The sequence below is a fragment of the Anarhichas minor genome, unplaced genomic scaffold (genome assembly GCF_050575085.1).
Source record: "Anarhichas minor isolate MPS153535 unplaced genomic scaffold, ASM5057508v1 ptg000011l, whole genome shotgun sequence".
NCBI classification, from domain to species: Eukaryota; Metazoa; Chordata; class Actinopteri; order Perciformes; family Anarhichadidae; genus Anarhichas; species Anarhichas minor.
The window spans coordinates 6,747,076-6,767,754 of NW_027466457.1; the positions used below are offsets into that span (position 1 = coordinate 6,747,076).

Consider the following 20,679-nt stretch of genomic DNA (forward strand, 5'->3'; position numbering starts at 1 on the left):
ACAAGTTCCATTTGATTCTTTCAGTTGTGAAAAGCTGTCCGCTGAGTTAAGAAGAGCCTGGTAATATCACCGTACGATTGTCCTGTTCACGTATCATTTGTCAAAAAAAGGGTCGTAGATTTGTAATTGTAACAAAAAGCACCTGTTCAAAGATTCATGACTTGGCACCTTCTTGCTTTTGGTCTGTGTGTCGTCTATTGTACCACAGAGTGACCCATTGTTCCTTCCTGGTAACGCTGGTCCCGGTGTTACAACTACTTAGGAGCTCTGTGGACGTGAGCAGGATGTGATGGAGCAGACCTGGCTGCTGTGTAATTGGCTGTCATGCATGGCCCGTCTACCGGGCCCCTGATTAGCCATGCTACAGTTGGCTGGGCTTTGATTATGTTAAGCCTGACCCACACAGGCAGCCGCCACATCTTCAGCCTCAAACCTCCGATATGTCATTTATGTTCGCACGGTCACAGTCAACCCCCATAACCACTATTTATAGGCTGATTACTGATTCTCTCTTACCAGCTTTTTTTTACTTCTAATTAAAGGGTCTTCCTCCAGTCTACGGCGCTTTCCTCTCAGCTCCTTTGCAATTTAATTATTCTGATGTACAGAATTAGCATCTGTTTGTCATTGTAGATAACATTTGCATATTATATTGAATAATTGAATGAGGACTGAAGATTAAATTAAGCGGGTGACAGATGATTCGTCTTTGAACAACGACAGTTAACAGGGCAGGACTGTGTTCGGTGAAAAAGCATGTTGCTAATTTCATGCAAAATCCACAACCTTGATGCTGCTTATAAGAAACGTTTATAAGAAACGTGAAAAAGCAACAGCAAAAAAATCCTTCAGTTCAGGGTTTAGTTTAAAATAAATATCATATTTAAGTATATATTGTCGGGGGAACAAGATCCCACACAACCTCCACACAGAGTTGATCTTTGCCAGTGGTCCAGTTCCTGGAATGCGTCCACTCAGTTCCGCACCAAGATGGATGGCGTTAAGGAGAATATTTAGAGCAGCTTGAGCTTTTCTCAAGCTAATGTAAGCATTGGCAGAGCACAAAAGCAGCCCGACCCGAGGCCTGTGCGTTGGTGGAGACTGCTGATTCACTGTCGGCACACCAGCTTTTGTTTATATATATATATATATATGAATAAGGCTGCTCATAAAAAGCAGAACTTTGAAGCAGCAGTAAATGTAGTGATGTATTCCCTCTGCTCTGGAGGCATGAATAATTCACCTTGTCACACGAAAAGCCATCGGTAGAGTGACATATGCAGGCTTGTGTGTTCTTTAAGTGCGTCTCTGCTCGTGGGGGCCACAGAGCCATGTAGCCATATGTTTCATTGTCTGTTGGGTGAGTCCCTCGAGACCTTTTGACAAAAAAACAAAAAAAGCAGAACAAATGACACCTATTTTGCAACAGACAAGTAACTGTACTTCCCTTTTCCCCTTGAAGAGATATGTGCCGGTAATCTCCTCGTCTGTGAATGCAGTGATTCATTTGTGAATCATCCGTGGTGATGATCTGTTGAAACTCTGAGCTGACGAGATTTTAATTGTAAACTGTTGACATGTTAATAACCCACCTGACTCCCGCTGGCTCCTTTAGAAAGACACGAGCGATTTGAGAGTGTGGAAATCTTAAGAAAACCTTGCATTTTTTTCAGTACATGGAAAATGGCCACACACACACACGCAAGCAGAGTGAGCGACACACACAAAGAGGGTCTAATTTCAGGTAGTGTATGGACGTTTTAGAAATGGAATGGTTTTCCCTGCGCTGGCTCATGAGATTATCCGACTCCTCTGCTTATATTTCGTAAACAGCTTTCTTTATACCTGTAAGCATCACAAGAGCTATGGATCACCTCCAGACTTCACATCTCCTGAGCTCAGCCTCATCCGTGGGGTCATTCCTCTTCTTCCCATTCTCTACGAGGGCGTTTCCTCTGCCCCGCAGGCCCAAGCCGAGCTTTAGGCCTGTAATTCCTATTAACCTGATGTTGAAACGCTCCCTGCAGCAGTCCATTACAGCCAAGGCACACCAAGCCCTCGCTGCCTGCAGGGTAAGTGCAGCTCGTGCAGACCATAGGGAGCCAGCAGCAGGGAATGCACACTGTGTATCACCCAGCGGAGTAAACAAAGGCAGAGTAACGCAGGCAGACGCACTCTCCACTGACTGGCAGGAGAGGGCCTGATTGTTAGCTCGGTAGATGATTTACACTCTGCTTCAAGGGTGAGCGCAGGTCCAACTGACTTTAAGTGAAGCTGAGGACATTTTTATCCCTGCAGACCTTTCAGTGAGGAGTTTCCATTTGTCTGTAACACTGTCATCAGGTTAGTTTCAGAGCAGAATTATCAGCAGTAAAGATCTGGGGTGGAATGACAGCGTCGGCTCATAGAGATAAATAAAGAGTTATTAAGCTTCGCTGTGTAAACAGCAGTTTTTTTTATGGGATTTTTAAAACAACTGACAATTGCCTTAAAAGTCAAGTTGGAGTGTCTATGTCAATGTCTGCGTCGCCAGCGTCTAATTGTCCAAAGGTAATTTACACAGCGTCCTGTGCACGTCTCAGCCAGCCATTGTAAATGCTGTAAAGAGGCACTAAACAGCCATTTGACTGACTTTGTTTTGTGGCGCATGCTGTGCTGCTTGTGTTATCAGTAAGGCAGTTCCACTCTGATGGATCTGGTTTGTATTGTGGAGTCAGTGTCAGATATATGGCCCTGCTCTGACGCTGGTTCCTCCTGAGGTGTTCGGGCTGTCTAGACGTTACAACGAATGGAAATTCTTCTACACGTTCAAGATGAAATTCATATATTTGCCTTATCCAGCAGTGCTGCAGCCTCATGCACACAGGCTAGTTATGCTGTTTGAGATTATGCTTTATTGCACGGCAGGAACAATGCCGGCCACTTCTTTTTTTTCTTTTTTTTTCCTCTCCGTTCTTAAATCTGCTTTAACTTTGGTTTACGCTTCGACGCTGGGGTTTTTCCCCGGGAATTTGTTTGCGTTTCAGAACATTAACTTTACACACTCTTTGTTGTCATTGTGGACAGTGGGGAAGTTATGTAATGGAGGCGTCATAAAACTCGGCACTGTTTGAAAATGCCAGGTCTCTGAACTTAAGAAAGAACAGAGCAGCCGAGACACTTGAGTTTTTACTGGGTCTGCGTTGTACGCGAGCCAGATGCACGGGTTCAGATGCTTGTTGTTAGTTTTATGATGTCAGGCTTTGAGCTGCAGATACTTCAACTGAGCTGGGAGAGGCAACGCTACGGGGTAATCTCTAGTTGGAAACCATTTTGGGCTCTGGTGTTGCTCTTCACCTGGTAGAGGCGTGGAAAGTTGGCAGGAGACTCAGTTTGTGTAACCGCTATACTCTTCCTGCCACCAGCTTTGTTTTATGTCTTTCTGCGTCGTCAGGCACTTGAGGGTGGACAATTTGTTTAGGCAGCTGAAGATGGAACTGTGCGTGGTGGAGGATTATGAGATTGCCGGGTGATTTGTGGGTTGGATCTTCTCAGAGCCCCGGCTCAAATATCCAACACTTGCTTTGGTGTTAAATGACGATACCTAAACCATAAATATTCTGGATTAAAACCCAAGAATGAATATATTCTTTAGCTTTCGTAGAACCACGGTTTTGGCTGCATAACTCCCTCTTCAATGCCAGTTAGTCTGTGAGCAATGTTGCAACAGACGAGATAAATACGATGATGTGGGATTTAATGGAAAGTAGCATGAAAATGCTAAAACTACATGCAGTGAAAATAAACAGCTCTACTTTTGAAAACAGCCAGACCTTGCCTTTTTTTTTTTTTTTTTTTTTTTTCTTCCGTGAGTGGATGAATTTGTCCGAGTCCCACATTCCTTTGTGAGAAACACTTATTGAGTCAGTGAAACTGTGGGGATTTTGTTCTTCCACCGTTACGCACACATATTCACAGCACGGTTTACCTCTTTAAAAATGTACTCCATGGACTTCAATACAGCACTCGGTAAAACACACCAAAGCAGACCTCGTGTTCTCTTACCTTCTGAAAATTAACACTCGCATTTCAGGTTGACAAATTCAGTCCTCTCCACATTTTGAAGTATTTGTAATGCATTAAAGTTCAGATTGTTTGACCTGTCCATGCGGATGCTTTAAACAGAGGACGATAGGAAGTGGCACTGCTTTGTGTCCCTTTGAACGCCGCTGTAGAGGCCAGCTCTGAGAAGCTTCACCTTGAACTGATAAAAGCGATGAATTATCGCTTTGTTTATCCTGCTGTTGAAACTTGGAGTGCATTATCAAAGGAGAAGCCAATGGCAGAGTATTAGTGGGTGCATTTTTAAAATCTTGTAAATCTCGTGAATTTATGTCACCGTGACTTGGGGACCTCACCTCGCCCTTCTGGTTTCTATTGGCATGGAGCCGCCCGGTCCCGTCGTCTGTAACTGTAAAGTAGTGCCGTGTCTTTTCAGCCAGGATTTAGCACGCTGACCCCCTTGTGCTCTCAGAGGGGTGCTCGTGGTCTTCTCGGGCTCAGGGGAGATGACCAGAGCATTAGGCCAGGACCCCTTCATTTGCAGCAGTCCCCTTTCTAATCAAATAAGGCTGGGAGTGATTTGCTTTTAATGCTGGTGGCCCGGATGTGATGGTGTGTGATTGACAGGCTGTGATGAAGAGCAGGATGTCGGCAGGGTGAAAATACCATTAATGGTATTGCTCATTTCTCAAAGTGGGGGTGGCCAACACCGTTGGTGGAGGTTTGCTCACCCTGCCTTTCACCCGCCACCCCCACCCCTCCATTCCCCCTGTTGCACTTTGAATGCCCTCTCAACCCGAGCTTCCCTCCTACGGGGCGGTAACAAGCTTTTTGCACTGACTCTCTGCGTCGGTGTTGCTCAGAGAGCTTAACACAGAACTTGAAAGTGAAGTTTTAACCGCTGATAATGACATCGGTTCACATTTCCCTCTCGTGGTACAGCATCTCTGCCGTTGCTGTTGGTACAAAGGAAGAAGAAAACATCCCATCATTGTGTTTTATAGCCCATAATTGCGTGGTGGGAGGCTGTGCCCCCCAGGTCTCCTCCTAATGGCTGTTTGTGTGTTGTTTTAGTGGCAGATTTACATGTGGGAGGGACAGTGCGGTGATTTACAACCAACAGTGCCACTGACTGGCCGCCTGACTGGCTCAGTGACTGACTGGCCTTGCTCCATGTGTGTTCCAGGTGATAGTGCAGTCTGGCCGCCAGCCCAGCGTGCTGCAGAAACTGTGTCAGCTGCCCTTCCAGTACTTCAGCCACCCGCGCCTCATCCGAGTGCTCTTCCCCTCCCTCATCTCGGCCTGCTACAACAACTCCCAAAACAAGGTCATCCTGCAGCAGGAGATGAGCTGTGTGCTGCTGGCTACGTTCATTCAGGTAAATATAGGACCATGGTGTCACATACAGCAGACATAGATCATAGTTTTACACACAGTTGACCATCACAGAACAGGCTATAATCAGAGGGGAACCTCTTTGCCTCGGCTGGTATAACAGTTGCTCATCTCGGCCCCGGTGAATCTGTAACAGGCAGGCTTGTACAAAGATAAATGGCTTCCTTCACAGTGGATTTACCTGCCACTGGTTCAACTCCCAGTAAACAGCTTGTCTCCTTCATCTTCCTCTGACAACCCGCCCCTCACCACTCTGCAACCACCGCTGTTTAGACACCGATTAACTTCCATTCAAAGGGAGACAAGCTATTGTCATTTCTTTCAAACAAAGCAATAATGCATGGTGTCGTGCCCCGCCGCCCTCATTGTTGAGTTAACCTCAAGAACATTCCTCGGAGTGAAACGGTTTGATCCTGTATGGTTCTTTATCACCCGGCATTCTAAAAACATATATTTTGATTAGAAAATACATTGAGATGTAGTGGCAACTTTTAAATAACATTATTTGTATATTTTTTTTTCTGACTGGAAGGTTTTAATTATTTTAGATAAGACCAATTAAATTGTACACACACACACACACACACACACACACACACACACACAACACTACTGGTACCTGCAGTCTACTGTTATCGTACTAATGCTCGTGTTCATTCTTCTAGGACTGTGCTGCAAATGAGAAAGATTCAGACAACAAAATAAAGCCCGGAGGTAAGTTATTCTGATAAATGTATGAAACGCAATGCAAGAATTTGGATGAATTTAATTATATTTCATATTTTTAATTCTAAAGAATAGTTGACTTGTTTTAAAGAAGGCGTTGCCTCAGAACAGACATGACGGTTACACAATAGATCTGGAATATGTTTAATGGTAGTATTGAGACTTAAGAATTTTTCCTTGTGATACATTTATCTTGGCACATTGGTTGCTTTCTGACGGTTTTAAAAGGATTGCTGTTGGACTCCCGTTATATAATGAAGTTGTTCTTCTCTGTCTGTGTAAAGTTTCCCAGCTGCTGGATTACTGCGAGTTGTCTAACCGCTTTCCAAGAGACCAGTGGGACTCAGCGCTGCAGTTCTTTCTCAAGAAGCAGGAAGAGTGATGCACACTGTCCTCAGAATGGATAAGCACAGTATGAACATTTCAAAAGAAACATGTGGACTTTTGTTTTTTTCTCTTTTTTCCACAATTTTAAGTCTGCACACGAGCAAATATGTTCTTCAGACTTTGTCAGTTGTGAAGCCTTATCATATGTTGGTTTATCTGTTTTGATTTCTTTGAAATCAGTTTGATGTTTATGATTATTTGCACAAAATGTCTTCATTGTTCATTGCAGTTAGAACACATGCACAGCTATTCCATTTAAAGTCTATACAAGCCATTTGTTTATCTTTGTGTCCCTGTTGTAGATACAAAAAAGATCCATTTCAAAGCAGGGACCATCTAAATCTGAAACATTTAGTTATACTGTAATTTATCGTTTGCCAAGTGTTTCATGAATACTGTTTGTGTTATTTATTATATTTGTCTCATGTTTGAATGTGAATGGCCAGAATGTTATTACTAGTCTACATGATGTCAGTTACAAGTTACGTGGCATGCCTTGATTGCCAGCTCAGAATGATCCTTTTCAAGTTCACATCTTTGTCTCTTCTTTATCTCTGTTAGGCGGCAAACTTACAAATTAATATAATTTATTGAGTTATTTACCTTCATGTGAAATAAAATACTTATGGCTATATTTTGTTGTCATTCTATTTTTTTCTGTGTAAACTTTACAAAGTTAAATTGATGAGTAAGATACAACAAAGGGTGGTGACTCTTGTATTCCTGTCAGTTACACCCTCATGAACTTGAATATTGAAGATGTCCTAATTTAGTCTATGGACAAATGCAATTCATAGAAACAAATTTGATTATTGAATCTTAAATAAACATGAATATATAGGAATTGGTTGTACATATAGAAATGTACTTTCACGCTCTTGAATTCCTCAAACAGATTGTTCAGGTTTAAGAGGAAGCCATCTTCTTCTGCACGTATTTATTGGTAGTTTATTAATTGGCATATTTATATTCAAATAGTGATCAAGTTGTTTTATTCCCAATGGTTCATCACTACAGCATCAGTGCGGCCTCTAGTTATGCACAGATGACAATCAACCAGCAGGTTCAGGTAATATTTAGAAACGGGATAAAGGGATTTGTTGGGAATGAAAACAAAAGTTATATTCGCAAAACATTTCCCACAGTGTGAAACTGCTGGAACTTTCATCCAGTTTGTCCAGTTTTAGATTAAAGGCAGATGTTGCACATTTGGGAGCTGTTTAATGTGTTAAGTATAAACATATAACTATATAAATTCAGATAACCCGTGTACTTATTTTAAAATGATTTGTGATGTTTAGCCCCGTCTTGTATTTTTCTAACATTTACTTGAGTGTATTGTTGTTACAGTTGTACTCACAGTTTAAAGTTGTTACAGGCTATATCAGCATGTCTTAAAGACTTAACAGGATTCTGAATTTCAATGCACTTCCCTCACTGATAAAGGCGATCCTCCCCAACAAATTATTGAGGTGTAGTGTGTCAGTCCCTGCTTGACCTGCGTGCTCTCTTGTCCAGCGGCTATTTGCCGTTCAGGATTCCTACAGGAATGAAAATAAACTCAAGACACGCCAGGATGCGTCCGCAGGCTGGGAGTCCCGTCAGCGCTGCGCGGCTACGCGGTTTGTTTTGGGTCCATTCAGTGTATCCTTTGCGGGTGATGCCAGATGCAGATAAGCGGCTGCCGCTGCCTGTCCTCTGTCTAGACTTGTAACCATGGGCCTCAGGTTGGTATGGCACTGTGACATTTGTCTAAATAAGACCAATTTGATCGTTTTATCATTATGACGGGAACCAGATATTATGCAAAATCTGCTATAAATATAGGCTCTGGAGGCTTTTTTTTTTTTTTTTTTTTTTTTTTTATATATAAATGAAGAAGATAGAAAATCATGTGAGGGCACGAACTCGGACCTCAGCCCATTGTGTCTGATTCAGTGACCTATGACACGTGGGCCAAATGCTTAATAATATCGTGTCAGCCATCAGTCACTCATCCACTTGGCTCAGAAATTCAGGCCTAAATATAAGCAGGGCCTCTACCTCAGGGTTTACTGTTTACAGACAGAGAACGGCACCCACAAATGTGGGCAACTGAACATTTGTAATACCGTAATATTTCATTTCTGATTGCCCAAACGTGCATATTTAACCATTTATTGTATGAGCTTTAGGCCGTCTTACAGCCTAAGAAGTTGAATTTTCTAAACAGGTGAGCTCCAGCACTTCAAACGGTGTCAAGCATTATAAGCACCAATTGCTTTTCAATTCACTTAAAAACTGATTTATTTTGCCGACTATAATTCTAAAAAAGATCTTGTGGTTTACAGAACAAATGGAATTGTGCATGCAATAATCAGTTAAAAGTATGGTTTTATTGATAAGATCGGCTATGTCTGTCGTCATAATAAATATTAATAACTTATTTTCTGGAGAAAACGCGAACACTGCGCATCTCATCTGTTTCCTTAATTTACAAGAGTCGATATTGAAACAAAACATGCACATCTACACAGTTTGGTTCCTGATAAACATATTGTAACCTTCAGACGTCCATTACAGGACAGTGTGTTTGAATCCCGTTACACATTCACCACGTTATGGCCAGTTCAGGCATTGGCATCATGGTAGAAGGTCCCATAAGCCCATAATGTCCATAAACAGCTGTGAGTCCTGCCGAAGTATCCTTGAGCAAGACAGTGAGCTAAAATGCCTAAATTTAAAAAGAATAGTCAGACCTCCCATCCTCCAGTCGGCAACCTGAATGTATCCTCGAGCATAATCCATCCTGGTCCTTTAATTCGTTTTTCTTTGATTGAATGTCACTGAGGTCTCTGCGCGTCCCCTGCAGAGGGCGCGGGCGCGCGCTCGGGGGCTCCAGCTGACCTCGAGGACTCTTCACGTGTCGACTGGACTCGGCACCATGCTGTTCGGTGTGTCCGGTAACTGAGACGAGAGTGAGGTCACATCACTGCCCGAGGAGTTGCCCAGGGAGCCCGACTCAGAGAAAGACACCTGCCGAAGGAAACCGAAGGAGTCAGATCAACAAAAAAAGGGTTTTAAGATAGACCAATTTTCTCTCTCTGCTGGTGCAAAACTTCTCACGTGCCCACAGTTGTACATGTCAACATGTGAATGTGCTCATGACCAGAGCAAGGGATACATTTATTTTATTTTGTCAAAGTATCAGGCCTATCTATTAAAACATAATAGGCTACAAATCACCTTATCAGTCGTGCACGAGACCACATCAGCGAGTGACCCACATGGAGCCCATACACAAGGTTGATCAACAGTTTGGCGCAAGTTTGCACTTGAATATTTTGGAAATTCAAGGCGTTACTAAAGAATTCTCTCAAATTCTAAGCGTTGTTTTTTTAATCATCATCATCACGTTTACAAAACTGCCCTATGACCATGTCTGAATTATTATTGGATATGATTGAAGTTTAGCAAATCCTTCTGTTTCCTCTCTCTCTCTCTCTCTCTGTCTCTCTGTCTCTCTGTCTCTCTCTCTCTCTCTCTCGCTCTCTACGAATGTAAGCCTATCAGTCCCTTTGTATTATTTTAAAAGGCCTATAATTTATTTTAAATATATATACTGAATGTCATCCTACCAGCTGTTGGAAAGCGGGCTGGTCCAGGTCGCTCTGCAGGGCGAAGTCGCTGAGGGTTTTCCACGGTGGCTGGTAGGTTTGCACCTCCACAGGATTCCCCTGCACGGTGTTGTCGTGCCGGATAGGACTACCTGCCACCAGAGGTGTGCCTGTCAGGCCCTGCAGATTCTACAAGAGCAACGAAACAGTTAATTCGACCCAAATATTGGCCATACATTGAATAAATTCTGCTGTTCAGCCACACCAATAAAAATCATATTTTTTTTGTCATTATGAGGGAACCAACAGCCATTTTTCAGCAACAACAAACATAAAACGTGCACAAAAAGTTTTAATTGTATGAATTAACTAGCCTTACAACTGTTAGAAAGCATATTAGGTTTATATGAGCCTGTAAAATATCTAAATCTAATTTTGCAATAGTTAAAGGATACATTGGGTTTAATGTGGTCAGCTCTGCAAAACATGCAATTATTTTTCAATTACAAAATATTTCAGTTCAGTAGACTAACTAAATTGACAATTATTTTCTGATTCATGAAAATATACCACCTGTATATTTAAAATGATATGGAATTTTTTTTTTTAAATGGAAAAACAACCTCCTGTTTGTTAAGAGTTGTTTGACAAATAATTTTATTTTCTGTATTTTTTATCCACAACAATCAGTCTACGATATGTTTATGTTTCCTGCTGTGGTTTCTCTCCAGCAGTATTGCCATTCAATTATTTCTTTCTTTATCTTATCGAGATAATGTGTGGCGATACATTTGAACATGAACATTATCTTGAATACAACCTTTGTTAATTTTTTATTTTTTTTTTAAACCAGTGGAGAATTTAATCAAGTTGTACGGGGCAATAGTGAGTGCATGACAGTCAGTTATTAAGCACATTAGAAAATATGCTTAAGCATGTGTTGCCCAAGATCAATTGGGCCTTTGGAATGAGAAACGGGTCTATAATAAAGCATAATGTTTTCAGCTATACCATGAAAATATAAAAAACATAACATAACTCACGGTTTTTTCGCTGTGCTGCTGTGATTGCATCTGCTTCAAGAAGATGATCCTCTTCTTGTCTTTGCAGCGCTTGTTCTGAAACCAGACGCGGATCACCCTGGGGCTCAGGCTGGTCATCTCCACCAGCTGCTCCTTCATCAGCGCGTCCGGTCGCGGGTTGGCGTTGTAGCAGGTCCGCAGGGTGTGGAGCTGCTTCTCGTTCAGCACCGTCCGGATCCGAGTGGTTTTCTCGGACTGCTTGTGGACGTGGTTCCGGTGATGAGGAGGATGTCGGACAGAAACAGGTTCTGGAAAAAAGGAAAAAAATCAATTTGAAACTTAAAATAAGCAGAAAAAATGTTTTATGTCGGAGGAATTATAAACTTAAATGAAGAAATTAAAGTAACAAATAGCTTCGATTTACAAGTAGGCTAGGCCTATCGCCGGCTGTAGTTTATGAAATTGAAAACATTAAATATTGCACCAAATATTGTTAGGCGTCTGTAAGTCACTGCCGTCATTTTAAACGTCAGACTACTGTATGCATTTAAAAAAATTAAATTGTAAATTATATTGAATCTTTTTTTGTTGGCCGATGCACACAAAATATTAATATTTAGTCGACTGTTTAGATTTTGCCTAGAAAATGGCAATACTTTTGGAAGTCAGAATGTACATAATAATAATAATAATAACACTGATGATAATAATAATAACAACAATAATTATAATAATTATAATAATAGGTTATAGCATGCACGATTTTATGCAGATCATTTTCTGTGCCTACTGTGTTACTTTTATAGGTTCATAATAAATCAGTTTGTAGGCTACCGGAGATGTGCAGCTGTCTGGTATGGATGTTCCCCGGGCTGAGTGGGCTGTCTGCAGGGGCCCGGTCCGCGAGCAAGCCGTGATCCGCCCGACACAGCAGCTCGTCGTCCCGCAGAGAGAACTCGTCCCCCGGCAGGAGGTGACGGCTGCAAACCGAGCACCGAAAACACTCCATGTGATACACATTGTCCCGAGCTCTCATCACCAGGTCGCTGCTGCAGAAGCCCATGTTACACTTTGCACATTTGATGCCAAATAACCTGAAAGGGAGCATGGAGACTATACATTGGTCTCATGCAGTAGCCCTAAAATGTTGCAGGCTAAACGAATCTGACGTTGATCTCAGAGCACGTTCCAATCAACAGAAGCGCAAAAAAGTTGCGAGCTGATATAATAATCAGGAAAAAGAACACAAATCTGAATGCCTGCAGCACAGATCTTATTCAGGTTTGTAGTTCATGACGCACAATTTTGCCCACTTTCATTTACACCCTGCACATTTGCCATTCAAATTGCCATTATCATTATGAGATTATGATTTATCTCATCTCAGGTGCCCCCTGTATATCCTTTATATATAACACTTTCTTTTCAACAACCCAACACATGGTCTCTGAAATTTAGGAGAGTAAAAAAAATCCTGAAAGTTGCACTCTACCTTGCATAATCTCTTTTACAGTAAGTCTTTCCGTCTCGGACGAAGCAAGTGCAGGTCTCGTCCAGGTACTGGCTGCACTCTGCACACTTGAGACAGGCTGCATGCCATTCCAGGTCCGGGGAGACTCTCAGGATGTACTGGTCGTGTATCTGACTTCCACAGCCCACACACATTGCGATTCCCGACTTCTCTGTGTGAGGAGCGGAATGCATTAATGCAACACTGTGCGAGCTCTTTTAATCCCCATGACATCCCTTAAACCCCCTTCACCCCTCCACCTTAAGGAGAGAAAATCTTTGCGCGTATCACAACAAACATCAGAGTTCTTCCAAGAATATTACAGACTTATTATAATGACGCAACAGGAGCTAAAAATATCACCAAGTAACCTACGACAAGGGTCACTTCAAACGCACCACACGATATAAGTTTATAAGGATATGCCCATATATATATATATATATATATATATATATATATATATATTAGTGTATTTTTCGTTAGGGCAGGTCAGTTGATCATACCTTAGTTGCGGTTTCGATATTATTCTGCAAATGCCGAAATGAATCGAGCAATTAGTCATTACATTTAAGAGACTATACCCCGGATACGTCTTAAAAGGAAATTTAAAAACTCAGAACAAAACCCCGGAATGACAAAAAAAGGAGTAGAGAGAGATAAATAACTTACTTTTTGAATGATCCCCCATATCATCCAAGAAAGAAGTATTGAGCCGGATATCCACCATACAGGAGAAATAGCCCAGTGCAAGCCGATAGATGGAGGAGAGGAGCGGTAGAGGAGACCGTCCCGTCCCTGGCTGGATGATAAACTTGTATTCCTCCACCGAGAGGTGGAGAGAAAACAAAGATCCTCGACCAGTGACGTCTGCAAACCTGGACCTCTGTTGGTCCGGGGAGAGGGTGCCATGCAAATCTCCTCCTGGACCCCTGCTCTTTTTTTCCTTTTGTCTCTTTGGACTGGCTGTGAATTTTTTTTAATCCATCTTTTGTCCCACAGCGCTGCTATCTCTATTTCCTGAAGTGAAAGCAATTTCCCTGTTAACTCACAGTGCAATTAGGTATACTTGTGAGTGTGAGATATGCTGTTGTTGTCATTTATTTTGGTATATCCCATTCTCTTAATATTTCCTTATGGGCTTACGTATTGTTTATTGTAAGCTTATCCGTGTCAATATTCTTGTTACTGAGATATTCTGTTTTTTTGTGTTTAAACAATCATATGTTGTCTGGATTCCCACTAAAATACAGAGTTGAACTTGGAAAATGTTTAATGTTCAATATTTTGTTACTGCTATAAATTATGAACATGATCCTATTTGCATTACTATAATAATATTAATAATAATAATAGTTACTAGCATTATTATTATTATTAATAAGAATTTCATTATTATTATTATTGCAGTCTGATATTTATTCTAGAAACTATTTAATTAATTATTTTATTTAATACTAACTTTATTATTATCTTTTTTTTAATGCTGTTTAAGTTTGATAGTTAACCAATAGTCTCACGCTACTGTAGAGAGCCCTCTACTGGATAAAATATCACATAGAGATCTTGGATCCACCGAGCGTCAATAAACTGCACAATTTAAGATCTAGATTTTGTTTTCTTTTGCGTATGGATTATCCATAAATTCGTACACCTGAGCTTTCGTATATTTGTGATTGATAGAAAGTCCTGGCCACAATAAATAAGGACCCGAAGGATGGCTATTCAGTTCCTCTCACATACACAAGACTCAACTGTTAGAATAAAAGAGACAGAGAGAAGTAGTGAGAGAGGCACACAGCCAGAAGACAACGTTTTTTTATGCCTGATATTAAAGCAGTTGAATAAAATGTACGATCAGATTCAACAGACCAGAAAAAACGTACATATTTTTGTGGGTTTTGTTTTGTTAAATATTCTAGTATTTGTATATTAAAAAATTGATTAAATAGCCTACAGCACCCATTGATGTGGGCTTGACTGTATACGTTGAGATAATGATTGTAAAATCAACAAAATATCGTTCTACATAGAAAAATATATAGTTTTTTTCATGTGAAACTAAATGTAGGGTTCTAATATTTAGCATTATTTATTACTTCCTGGTCCGTACTTGTTACTTTGTACTTATTCAACATACAATTAGTTACACTAACAGTTACACTATGATTAAAATAGGAATTGGAAAATAGGCTTTATTTTGGCTTTATATGTCTTCTTTATTTTGTCTCTGAGGGAGAAATTGAGCAAAAATATCAACTCTAAAAGACCTTGTTATGACTCTCACGAATCAATGAATCGCGAATGTTTCCATATGTTAAACTTGTAATAATAAAGCTTCAACCTGCTCTTTATTTTGAAATAATTGTTTGCAAGCGCTTTTGAGAGTGACCGGAAGTTGTCGTCTTCGTAGATGTCGCGAGACCTTAAAGCTTACGTCAGGTTACCTTTGACACAGTTTTGTTTCTGCACCTGAGAAGCAAGCAGTCTGAAGGGTCCAAGATGAACAGAGCGTTCAACAAAACAAGTCTGAAGCAGTTGGTAAGGGGGTGACAGTTATACCGTAATAACATATATAGACATTGATATGTTCTCGCACCAGCACAGTAGAAAACTAGCTTACTTGTTGGTTTGTTATTGCCAGTTGCTAGCTTTGCTAACTAATTTAGACGCGTGCTCGTCTGGCAAACCGTGGTATTATTTCTCAATTTGTGTGCGACAGCGTTGTGTGACTTGTTTTGACCACAACAGTATATACACATTGTAATGTTGCAAGAATATGGCAACGTTTTGCAGGTTTTGTGTTTGAGCTAGTGCTAACTGGTGTTAGCACAGCTAGCCTAGCATTTATGCAACCAACGTCAAACCAGTAGTTACGAAACTGTGAGACTGTCATTGACGCAGCGGGTGATACTAAAGTGTTACCTAAAGCATTGCATCTCCTGTGTGTAGCAGCATAGACTATATAACAGCTCATTAAGTAACCCAGCGTGTGGGATTTCACGTTTTATTTCTTTGACTTGATTTAAATGACCTTCATCTACTGCTGGTGTTCAGTCATGTCCAGAAGAAGCTGGTATTATCCTGTTTTACTGTGATAATGAGATGTCGACATTTTCTCCAACAGGCCGGTGTTCTCCAAAGGTTTCAAAGCACCTTGGTGATTGCAGAGCACAACAATGAGAAACTGACCCCTATCACACTCAATGCCATCACTGCTGCCAGTAAGCTTGGTGGTGAGGTGTCTTGTCTAGTTGCTGGAACAAACTGTGCACAGGTAGGCAACGCTTTTTACACTGACCTGCTCAAGGGCTGTTATTTTGGCGTCACCATACCGCATTGACATATGGATAAATAAAAACATTTTTTTATGTCTTTTCAGGTTGTAGAGCAAATCAGACAAGTCCAAGGTGTGAATAAGGTTCTGGTTGCTCAACATGACTCTTACAAAGGTGCCCTGCCAGGTATGTGGCACCTATTGTAAGTTAACTTACAGAGCAAATATATACCGAACATGTCTGTTGTTGTTTTTAGCAACAAGCTGTTTCATGTTAACAGCTGGTTGATGTAGTGCTCAAGAGCATCTTGGGAGTAGTAAACGAGGGAGGGGAGTTTGTTTTTCATTTGATCCATACTCGTATATTCAAGTTGTCTAGAACTGGCTCAGCAGTAATCATTTGTATTGATATCTGATTATTATTTTTTTTATTCTTCAGAGGAGTTGACGCCGCTTATCCTGGAAACTCAAAAGCAATTCAATTTCACCCACATCTGTGCCGGTGCGTCTGCCTTCGGAAAGGTAAGTAACGGAGAGAGATTCCTGTACAATTTGTACATGTTGAAATAACATCATGTTTTCACTACACAATTATTCTGGCCAAACTTTGTTTATTGTGCATTTCGTCTTCTTTTGTAATAGTATGACGTAAAAAGTATAGTAAATGTATGTAATTCATAAAAAAGTCCCAGTATTGTATGCCATGTAAAGTTATGGTATAGTACATCATAAAAAGATCATACATTTATTTGCAAAAAAATGCACAGTCCAGCATGTCATAAACAATAATTCTATAATAAGTTATCAAAAAGTCATAGAAATTAATTTACTCTCTCATGGCCTCGTCGAGATGAGTTTCTTTTCTACCAAAAGTTTTAAGCTCCTGCTTCAAATATTTTCATTTTTCTAAATATTATATTCTCCACATATTTGTCCGTCTATCAATGAACTGCAGTCTCTTTCTCCTCTTGATTCTTCATCAACGTTGATCATTGCATATTTCCCTGCTTACGCTTAGTCACCATTTCTTTCACCAGAACCTGCTTCCCAGAGTGGCTGCCAAGTTGGATGTTGCTCCAGTTTCAGATATTATTGAGATCAAGTCTCCAGACACGTTTGTCAGAACAATTTATGCCGGTAAGCCCTTTTTAAAAAACACAGGTTTACTTCAGAAGACGTGATAAATCATGTTACCTGGATTAGGTACAGCTTTGATATGAAGCAGATGAACTCTGCTAATTATTTTGCAACAGGATTTTTCTCTGGCAAGTTTGTATTAATGATGTCTCTGTGCTTTTTAAATATGGCATGTTAATAATATTTTGATTGTACAGGAAATGCTCTCAGCACAGTGAAATGTAACGAGTCGGTGAAGATCTTCACGGTCAGAGGGACGGCCTTTGAGGCGGCTTCAACAGAAGGAGGAAGCGCTACATCAGAAGATGGTACAGTAGATATGACTTGATATTATGTCAAAGTGTTGTTGAAAACGACACGATATACCACAAAGAAACAAAATGTTATTTGTTCATCATTTTAACACAATGATCCTCCTTGTCATGACTGATCTGTAGTTGCTGCTTCTTCTCCCGCTGGAGTTTCTGAGTGGCTGGAACAGAATCTGACAAAGAGCGACCGCCCGGATCTGACCAGCGCTAAAGTTGTGGTGTCAGGAGGTGAGACATCCGTTTGTCTTCTGAATCACTCGTTCGGTCCAAAGCAATGTCGGCCATTTGTTTGCAGTGCCACTGTTTGTGTTTGTTGTGAATTCATTAGCTTGTGTGCTTCTTCAGTTTTCTTTCACAAAGCAGACTAACGGAGTTTCCTTCTCCTAGGGAGAGGCTTGAAGAGTGGAGAGAACTTCAAGCTGCTGTATGACCTGGCTGACAAGATGAATGCCGCAGGTAAAATGGAATTTCATAATCTTACTTTTTTTTTTATTTCCTAATTTCTTTACTTATGAAGAGTTTAAATTGCATAATATTCTTTTTCCAGTTGGTGCATCCAGAGCAGCAGTGGATGCTGGGTACGTCCCCAATGACATGCAGGTTGGACAGACGGGCAAGATTGTAGCACCGGTAAGTTTTTCCTTTTTCTGAAGTGACGTTATCAACTAAACATTTGTCAAAAAAAGCAAAATTTCACCAGTTGGGTTCAAAATCTGTTGCTTTTGACAAATACCTGTTTACCATTACACAGCGTGGTTGCAATCCAGTACGATCCGGGTGGCTGCTCTGCCCTTTTTTTTTTTTTTTAAAAGGTTAACTGTCCATTATGTGACTCAGCCGGGATACCCCGGCTCTAATTATCCACACATTAGGCCCGGCAAAATGGACTTGATGGCACATTTAGGGCCCTAAATGATTTAGCTGATCCATTAAAGCAGAGTGCAGTGGATGTCTGGGCAGAGCGGCGGCTCGGCCAGACTGTCCAAATTAGATTTTCCAAATGTTATGACAAGCTTGTTGAATTTGGCTAAGTTGATTAAATATGATAATAATCTAGTTTATCCCCCCCCCGCAATCTTAAATGTTGTGTATTCAGTCAAAATAATCCCTTATCTGCTGATTAATATTCAATATTTCGTCACAAAATGTACCGTCGACATTGGAATCGTGTGTGTTTAAACTGCTGTTTGTCTCTGAATGATGTGTGCTAGAAACAGCTTGGTAGTTTTAAAATGCTGCTCACTCACCGTCACAGCACCAGTCTGTCTACTCTCAGATGCTTGAATTGATCCAGGGATTGTGTTAAAATGTATGTAATGGAGACACAGTTTCAATAATAAGGATTCAGTTTGAATGGCGTGTCCGTTCCCGTGAGCTTTCATAATCTCGTAGGAATATGTTGCTTCTTTGAGCTCTTCTGAGACTTCAGCTGCAACATTAAATAGGCACTGAAATATTCATATGGCACTGATGGTGGAGATCTGCGTACTGACCCTTTGCACACCGTGGTCATTGTGCCACCAGTCACACTTCATGTCTACAATCGAGTAACACTTGTGTGCTTGTCTTCTGTTCGTGTCCACAGGATTTGTACATTGCTGTCGGTATCTCTGGAGCTATTCAACACCTGGCTGGAATGAAGGATAGCAAGGTAAAGGTCATGAATAGACCTCCCCTTAACAACCTATGAGTTTTGAATAATGGAGTAAAATATTCCACTTTTTAAGGAGATTTTATGAAAACTGATATACGGTAACCTTAACTCTCTAGAGTTGCCATACCCTGTGATACAATGTTTGGATGCTTCTGTATTGTTTGCAGTTAAGAACCAAATGTTAAGGCTCATAAATCATCACGTTTCTTTGACATTTTGCAGTTAAGCCCAATTCTTTTTTTCCTCTTTATTGAATGATCATAGTTTGTTTGCTTTTGTTGAAGCATAAGACACAGGCTGTTAACAGTTTAGGCAGTTTGTTCCTTTGTCTTCTGCGTACTGAGAGAAACCCGTTTTTATTTCTCTATTCAGACTATTGTTGCCATCAACAAGGACCCAGAAGCTCCCATTTTCCAGGTGGCCGACTACGGCTTGGTCGCTGATCTTTTCAAGGTGAGTCGTGTCACTACGGTCAGAACCGCCGCTCACTCGCCTTCTGCCGGACTTTGGGGACCAGAGTGACAGTCAGAGTATAACGTTTGCTTTCTCGCTGATCAATTTTGCACGATGCCTTATTCCAGCTAATGGAAATGTGCAACCGTTGAATTATTAAGTCCTTGAATTAATCAGAGGAGAGCTTTCCCTGAATAGAGAGACTCATTAGCACATCAAAAGATATATAAAAAGTCACTTGAAAGGTGGCTTCAGTTTAGTATTGAGCTTGTACTTGCCAGGCTTCTTACCCGCTTGGTTGCTTTCTTGTATCTAGCTGGTACTTGGGCAGAGTGAGCCAGGAGTGTTGGCACAAGCAGCACTGGAGTCCAGTGCTGCTTGTGAAAGGCTAGTAGCTTATATTTTCACGTGTTGGTCATGTTTTATTTAGCCCCCACCCCCCCCCCATGAGCAGCCCAGGTGTCCTGACGACTCTGTAGAAGTGATTAGTAATAATGGCTAGTGGCAGTAGAGTTTTGACCTGCAGGGTGAGATCCCCTTACAAGTGATCACTCCTCAGATAGCTGATTAAAATGGATGGGCTTTCTACTTTACCCCAGAATGGACAATTGATACCTCGGACAAACTCCCAGTGACTGATGATCCACTTGTGAAGTTGCTTGACTCACAAGGAAAGCCGTTTGGATCATTTTCTACTCGTATTTACCACAAACGGCTTCTTGAATGCGTCTTTAAAGCTACACGGCTGGTATTATCAGTGTGCTGACTTATGGGCCAGATGCCTCCCCTTTAAAATGAACAGAAAGTCTAAATGCCTAAAAGATGTCAAGCTCAGTTAACAAGAGATTCATTTAAAAGTACACTGGAGCAATTACAATTCTGTGAGTTTCGTCCTGCTAAACGGTCGGTGTAAAGTGTTTGTTGAATGTCTAGTTCTGAAGTCTCTGCACTGTTTTCTCTTCAGGCTGTTCCTGAGATGACGAAGGCACTGGACAAGTGAGGAGAACCAAAGTCATCCCACAGTTGGAACCTGCAGTAAGAAGAATAGAGAGTGGACCACAGGCTCCCATAGCCACTGCCTTAACACATTTCTGAAGCTTTGTGTGTTTGCATGCAGAAATAATTCATCTATATAGAAATAAATGCTTTAAAACTACATGTGTTCAATGT

At 41.0% G+C, this 20,679-nt stretch overlaps 3 protein-coding genes across 7 annotated transcripts in view; 2 read left to right on the forward strand and 1 right to left on the reverse strand.

The window, feature by feature from the left end:
* The window catches only part of scaper (S-phase cyclin A-associated protein in the ER), a 53,497-nt gene extending 46,314 nt beyond the window's left edge, over nt 1–7,183 (forward strand). For 3 of the 4 annotated variants that reach the window (XM_076089083.1, XM_076089087.1, XM_076089084.1), the window contains 3 exons: nt 5,228–5,419; nt 6,102–6,150; nt 6,447–7,183. In XM_076089083.1, the coding sequence (XP_075945198.1) occupies nt 5,228–5,419; nt 6,102–6,150; nt 6,447–6,544 (339 nt within the window). In that variant the 3' untranslated portion in view covers nt 6,545–7,183. Of the gene's footprint in view, nt 1–24; nt 61–5,227; nt 5,420–6,101; nt 6,151–6,446 lie in introns of those variants that run through there. The other variant, XM_076089085.1, reaches the window with a different exon arrangement.
* Nucleotides 7,184–9,447: 2,264 nt separating this feature from the next.
* isl2a (ISL LIM homeobox 2a) lies at nt 9,448–13,569 on the reverse strand. Of its 2 annotated transcripts, none has more exons than XM_076089095.1 (6): nt 13,350–13,569; nt 12,660–12,849; nt 12,002–12,261; nt 11,189–11,475; nt 10,167–10,334; nt 9,448–9,564 (listed from the first exon to the last, which is right to left on the reverse strand). In XM_076089095.1, the coding sequence occupies exons 1-6, from the start codon at nt 13,405–13,407 to the stop codon at nt 9,448–9,450; spliced, it is 1,080 nt and encodes a 359-aa protein (XP_075945210.1). In that variant the 5' UTR covers nt 13,408–13,569. The 2 variants fall into 2 exon arrangements, with proteins under 2 accessions (XP_075945210.1, XP_075945209.1); XM_076089094.1 differs by having other exon boundaries at nt 11,999–12,261; nt 13,350–13,407.
* A 1,516-nt stretch (nt 13,570–15,085) lies between these two features.
* On the forward strand, nt 15,086–20,665 carry etfa (electron transfer flavoprotein subunit alpha). The gene is made up of 12 exons (XM_076089093.1): nt 15,086–15,218; nt 15,805–15,954; nt 16,060–16,141; nt 16,394–16,476; nt 16,992–17,091; nt 17,289–17,399; nt 17,529–17,630; nt 17,790–17,858; nt 17,950–18,032; nt 18,988–19,053; nt 19,429–19,509; nt 20,474–20,665. Exons 1-12 carry the CDS (start codon nt 15,180–15,182, stop codon nt 20,507–20,509), a joined length of 1,002 nt encoding a protein of 333 aa, XP_075945208.1. The 5' UTR covers nt 15,086–15,179; the 3' UTR covers nt 20,510–20,665.
* The last annotated feature ends 14 nt before the right edge of the window (nt 20,666–20,679 follow it).

Excerpts from the sequence above, each read along its gene's own strand:
- isl2a (XM_076089094.1), bottom strand. The coding sequence starts at position 13,407 with ATGGTGGATATCCGGCTCAATACTTCTTTCTTGGATGATATGGGGGAT. Across the intron at positions 10,335-11,188 it reads AGCAGCACAGCGAAAAAACC|AATCTGCAGGGCCTGACAGG; the intron begins GTGAGTTATGTT and ends TTGCTCTTGTAG. Across the intron at positions 9,565-10,166 it reads AGCCCGCTTTCCAACAGCTG|GTGTCTTTCTCTGAGTCGGG; the intron begins GTAGGATGACAT and ends TTCCTTCGGCAG.
- etfa (XM_076089093.1), top strand. The coding sequence starts at position 15,180 with ATGAACAGAGCGTTCAACAAAACAAGTCTGAAGCAGTTG. Across the intron at positions 17,631-17,789 it reads TAAAGTTGTGGTGTCAGGAG|GGAGAGGCTTGAAGAGTGGA; the intron begins GTGAGACATCCG and ends TCCTTCTCCTAG. Across the intron at positions 18,033-18,987 it reads CGGGCAAGATTGTAGCACCG|GATTTGTACATTGCTGTCGG; the intron begins GTAAGTTTTTCC and ends TCGTGTCCACAG.